Source organism: Oncorhynchus kisutch, linkage group LG13 (genome assembly GCF_002021735.2).
Source record: "Oncorhynchus kisutch isolate 150728-3 linkage group LG13, Okis_V2, whole genome shotgun sequence".
Taxonomy (NCBI): domain Eukaryota; kingdom Metazoa; phylum Chordata; class Actinopteri; order Salmoniformes; family Salmonidae; genus Oncorhynchus; species Oncorhynchus kisutch.
Window position 1 is genome coordinate 55,043,225 of NC_034186.2, and position 6,000 is coordinate 55,049,224.

The 6,000-nt window shown below is 38.3% G+C and overlaps 1 protein-coding gene across 1 annotated transcript in view; it reads left to right on the plus strand.

Annotated features, from left to right (window-relative positions):
- The window catches only part of LOC109901764 (glutamate receptor ionotropic, kainate 3), a 112,378-nt gene extending 106,592 nt beyond the window's left edge, over nucleotides 1-5,786 (plus strand). Inside the window, exons 15-16 of the mRNA XM_031786587.1 lie at nucleotides 869-1,122; nucleotides 1,826-5,786. Of these exons, the coding sequence (XP_031642447.1) occupies nucleotides 869-1,122; nucleotides 1,826-2,026 (455 nt within the window). The 3' untranslated portion in view covers nucleotides 2,027-5,786. The remainder of the gene's footprint in view (nucleotides 1-868; nucleotides 1,123-1,825) is intronic.
- Nucleotides 5,787-6,000: the final 214 nt, after the last annotated feature.

Genomic DNA, 6,000 nt, shown 5'->3' on the forward strand with positions numbered 1-6,000 from the left:
CAGTGCAGTTAGATTAACAAGAATTTAAGCTTTCTGACAATATCAGATATGTCTATGTCCTGGGAAATGTTCTTTTTACTTACAACCTCGTGCTAATCGCATTAGCCTACATTTGCTCAATGTCAAGAAGTTTTAATAGATAAAATATGTCGTTGATGGTATGAATACTCTCAAGCTCTCCATAACTCCTGCAACAAGCACCATCCCCCACTGATATATTGGTAGGAGGTGGTCCTCTCGAGCTGGACAAACAAATAACACATTCATTCTATATCTGTGCTTTCGATGCAGAGCATTTTGATGAACTGCTATTGTATTTTACTCTTGTTATTTTGTCATTTCTGGACAATGTGTGTATTGTAAAATTTTTGCTGCACTATTGAAGCTAGAAACATAAGCATTTCACTGCACCTGCGATAACTTCTGAAAAACTGTGTACGCAACCAATAACTTTTGATTTGATTTACCAGTCAAAAGTTGACACACCTACTCATTCCAGAGTTTTTCTTTATTTTTACTATTTTCTACATTGTAGAATAATAGTGAAGACATCAACACTATGAAATAACACATATGGAATCGTGTAGTATCCAAAAAATGAAGTAGTCACCTGGAATGCGTTTCAATTAACAGTTGTGCCTTAAGTTAATTTGTGGAATTTCTTTCCTTGTTCATGCTCAAAAATAAAGAAAAACCCTTGAATTGAGTAGGTGTCCAAACTTTTGAATGCATATTAATATGCAATGACAACATACACATTTAAGCCATGTGTTGTGAAAACACCCCTGTGGCCTCTTCAGCGAGGTCCAGTTAGTGGTTTGTCTTATTGTACAACCAGACTTAAGCAGACCTGTTGCTTGCCTTACAGGCTCTCCATACCGGGACAAAGTGACCATCGCCATCCTGAGCATTCTGGAGGATGGCCGTCTGCACATGCTCAAGGAGAAGTGGTGGAGCGGCAGCAGCTGTCTGGACGAAGAGCGCCGTGAGAAAGCCGGCCCCATGGGCATTCAGAATTTGGGAGGGATCTTTATAGTGCTGGCGTCTGGCCTGGTTCTCTCCGTCTTTGTGGCTATAGCCGAATTCATATACAAGCTAAGGAAGACGGCGAAACGTGAGCAGGTAGATATTAAACCCATGAATGTGATTCAAGATTGTTGATCAATAATTTATGTACTTGATGTGATTATTTTATGGATGACATTGTTTGCATGATGTACAGTATTTGTACTGGTTAATTTTAGATCCTTCACTTCCATTATTCAACTTGCCTAACTGTGCTCATGTCTGACAATATGAAAACAACTTTTAAATTCAAGCTGCACTCTGTCCATTTTAGTTCCTTTTATTAAAGGGATTTGCATTCCCTCAAATAATCCCTGTGCTATTTGGCCATAAAATAGAACATTTTTATCAGGCATAATTGTAAATTGGAGCATGCCGAATTAATCTGTTATTAGTCATTGCAGATGTCAGAATACCATGAAACTCAAGTTGTAAATCGCAGATTGGAGTTATGCAACTAAGCGGGTTGTGTCAAGCATTCTTGTATAGTTAATGGGGTAAGAATACGGCTCTGTGTTCAATCTATCTGACAGAGCAGGAACAGTGCACATTGCGTGGGTTTGCGTGTGGTGGGGGTTGCAGTTTGACATGGCTGTCAGCGATGGGAGAAGAACAACATACATGACTGTTTTGTGGTTAATGTGTTTTGTACTTTTGATTGTTGACACTCTTTGCTCTCAGAACCATTTAAAGCTAAGGCATTTACCCCCCATCCCCCCCCCCCCCCTTCTCTCCCCTCCTCCTCGCCCTTTTCGCCCAGAGGTCTTTCTGCAGTGCCATGGTGGACGAGATCAGACAGTCGTTCACCTGCGGGAGGCGTGTGAAACACAAACACCACCACCAGGTCCCGGTCATGGTCAAGACGGATGCAGTGATCAACATGCACACGTTCAACGACCGACGACTCCCGGGAAAGGACAACATGAGCTGCAACACTGGGATGACCCCCGTGTTCCCGTGACGGTTTGCGCCTCCCAGAGAAAGAGCCTCCTGGGCAATGTGGAGGGCGTGATTGGTCCCGAAACCTGGGACAATGGAATCGAGGGGATTACCAGATTCACCATCAACCACAGCGACATAGGGACACTAACGAAACATGGAACACTAACTCAACATGGTACTATCAAAATGGCAGCATCGGCGACACAGGTATGACAGCGTTCACCCATGTATTCCAAAAGAGAGAGAGTGAGGTGGAGGAGAAGAAGAACCGTACCTGGAAAAGGAAACAACATCTCCAAATAATCTGTATTCAAGTCCGATGTTTACGTACGTAACACAAAAATACACTCACCAAGGAATCCTTGATTGACAACAATGATTCAACCTTTTTATTGGACAAATGGCATAAAGACAGAGTTGGCTTCATTGAGCATGGCAATAAAAGAACTACAGACAGACATGGGAAATTAGGTTTTGATGGGAGATCAATTATGTCACACATAGCACATCATGATCATTCAAAGTCAAAGTTCTGACTGATTCTTTTTTATCTTGTCTGTAGGTCCTTTGACAGCAGAAAATTATGTTACCTCAAACCTTGTACAGACATAACATTGAGTCTTTGATTTGCTCTCTTTGAGTCACCGTCTATTTTGTGGGAGGCGTTTTTAAACACATGGCTTGGACCACCGGACTTCTATAATTCCACTAGAAGAAACACGTCCTTAGTACATACAGATGACAGCAATGGAATCCCAACAGTGAGCAAATCCCACAGTAAGAGAGAGCATTAGTCACTCAGTGAACTTGGTTTGCAGATCTTTAATTGACGAAAAATGACTGTTCAACGAGAGAGAGTTGACATCACTGAAGCTATCCTGAGGTTAATGGGGAGACCTTGATTTATTGGTAATAAATTACGTTTCCCCATATTGTGCCATTTTGTTATTGTGACTAAACACAATGTAGGGCCCTATTTGTTTGTGCTTCACCACATTATTTACAGACGTATGTTTTGTGGACATTAAGATAATCTTGTCCGTGAAAAAAAAATAAGAACAATGAGCTAGCCAATTTCCAAAGATCTGCCCATAAAATAAAACTAAACATTGGATGTGACTGCTCATGAGATACTGTTCCAAAATGTCTAAATTAGACTATGTTAGAGAGTAATATCCATGGCCTTTTTCCTCTTTACAACACAGGGTGATGTGTTCCTATCAGATATAATAACTTTTAATCAAACAAACAAATATACAATACTCTTGGGATAATGAATGAGGACTGATTTGATTCAATGTATTCATGTACCAAAATGCAAGTACATGACACTTCAAGTTTACTCTAATTTGGCTACCAATGATAAATGGACATGAACCCCCTTATACTTGTTGCACCACTAGTCTATATTGTCCTCTAAAATAACTACCTGGTCTCATTACCTTTTTTGATATGTACATGTTGAACAACTGTACGATTTAGGGGTATAAACTGAATTTATTTCCTCATAAAAGCACAACATGTTTATGGTTATGTTAAACCCAATCATACCGTTCATGTTTGAAGGGTTATGGTTAGGGTTATAGTCAGATAGTTAGTTAACCAATTAGCCAAGCTAGCCTAGCTATCTGGCTATCTCTAGTTGGTTATATCTGCCAATGTCCACTTAATAAATATTTCAGAGAAATCTGTCTGCATTGGCTTTGTGTTGTTAAAAAAAAAACAATGGCAATATAACATTTTCAGAGGGCAATCAGCCAAGGCCCCTCAGAAATAGCCATGTTATAATAGCACAGCGTCCATTGAATTGCTCTTGCTGCTTGCAATGAATTACCTTCTGGCTGCTAAACAGATACTCTAATCTAGTAATATCAGTGTCATGAAAGAAATGCAGAGAGCACAGTACAGATGTACAGGCTGCATAGTCACTGTTTTAAGCTATTTGGTTTTAGTTCTGCAATTGCAGGTGATTGTAAATGACTAGGTTTTGTATTGTGTTGGGCGGAGGACATTGGACAAGGGACCTTATGAGTAAGAAACAAATGCTGTCATCATTTTCAATGGTACTACATACTATTCCTTCTGCGTGTGTTTACTTTGTGGCCACGGCAAGAGTGAATGTCCCCGGGACACGCAAATTATTTTGCTTATTCATATTGCAGGGCCGATATTAAAGCTTTGTGGCAGCGTTACCGAACGCTACGCTACCATTACGGAAATGAGATAGGCTATCTAGCTCTGAGTGGCTGATGAGACCCTTTTGGTTTTTGCATTTGATTTTCATTCTGTGCACTAGAGATAGATATCATTAAATGAATCATTATCATGCTCAGATGATGAGATGAACAAACAGATGGAAGATCTGAAGTTTGGGTTTTCTGGGTTTGTGTTGTCTGGAATGCCTATAAACTGTATATCTACAATGAGTATTGAGCTGTAGGATGCTAGGAGTCTATATGTGAGCTGCCGGAATAGGGAGCTGAACAGACGGCATACCTCTGTGAGGTTTACAATATTGATAAAAAAGACAAACTATCTTGGGTTCCTTTGTTTCAACATTAACAATGTAAAGATTCAAGGGAACTTAAATCTGTGTGACTTATGATTGGATTGGTAGAAACTCATTGTATAAATGTTAATCAACTCCCTTCTGCAAAGTAGAGTATATGTAGATAAGATGAACAGGAGAAAATGTATTTTGCTAAATTTTTACAGGTAAATGCATACATTTTTGCTCTCAGCCAAACACAATTTCTTAATTTAAATTAGGTTTCATATGCCACTTTAACCTGTACCCCACTCCCACTTCCCAAACCTCCATATTAATTTATTCGATTGGAATGGATTATAATATATTATATTGGATTATGATCATCAAGAGTAGAATATTATATGTAAATCTTATTTTATCGCACCTAATATATTGATATGAGGTGTATGTGACGTTGTAATATTGAATTCCCCAAAACTGTAGAGGAAACTTCTTTAGAATAGATTTTGTATGATCTAGCTGGCTCTTTTCTTCTCTTTTGAAACCCATGATGCAGTTGGGCAAAGACTGGTTGTTACACTACACGTTAGACTGGCTTCCAGTTGAATTCTCCTTTGACTGCAAACACAAGTTACTTTAGTGCTTTTTATGTTAATCCATATACTCGCTGAAATAATTGGGGTGAAAATGGACATCAGTGATCCATTAATAAAACTATTTACATTTACTACCAAGATTTGAGTTCAGTTAATTCAATCAATCCCAATTATGAAGCATACTGTATTTTTTATAGCAAAATGTGAATTCAGTTATTTTTCAACATTTTATGACATTTAAGAGAAAAATAAAGAGAAAAATAACATAACATGTGCAGTATTTGCTATGAGTTACACTTTATTAAGCAAACAAACAGTCACAGCGCTAGGTATTTATTTATGTTTTGTTATGAGTTGAGTTGAGATGAATTGTCTACTTCTATCGTTTGACAAGAAACCTCTCAAACAATAGGATTGATATGTTGGTGCCGACCGGGGTTTTCTTTGTGGACATGCAGAATTTCTATGAATATAGTTTTTTGTAACGTTTTGGAACATTTTCTGTTTACCTAATAACTGTATGTGTTAAGAGAATACCATTATTAGAATAACCAGGTAAAACATGGGGAAATACAAAATCATAGAGAGGCTATTGCGTTATTTTCTTTTTAACACTGTGAATAATTCAATTGTACAGTTTGCTGTATGGGTTATATGATTTTAAAGTTTTAAATAAAACATGTAAAACTACATTACTCTTGTTTGAGTCCTATTATTCAAAGACACTGTGTCAGTTGATAGACTAGATTCATACAACTAATCCTGAGAATACAAAAACTCTCTCTGCAGAGCTGGCTCAAGGAGAACTTTGTTGCCATTTGCCGCATGGATCCATTCACTCGGGCTGGAATATCCCTTTGAAGTCATGCTTTACCTGAGCTTGCTGATACCGAATCATTGAAGTAT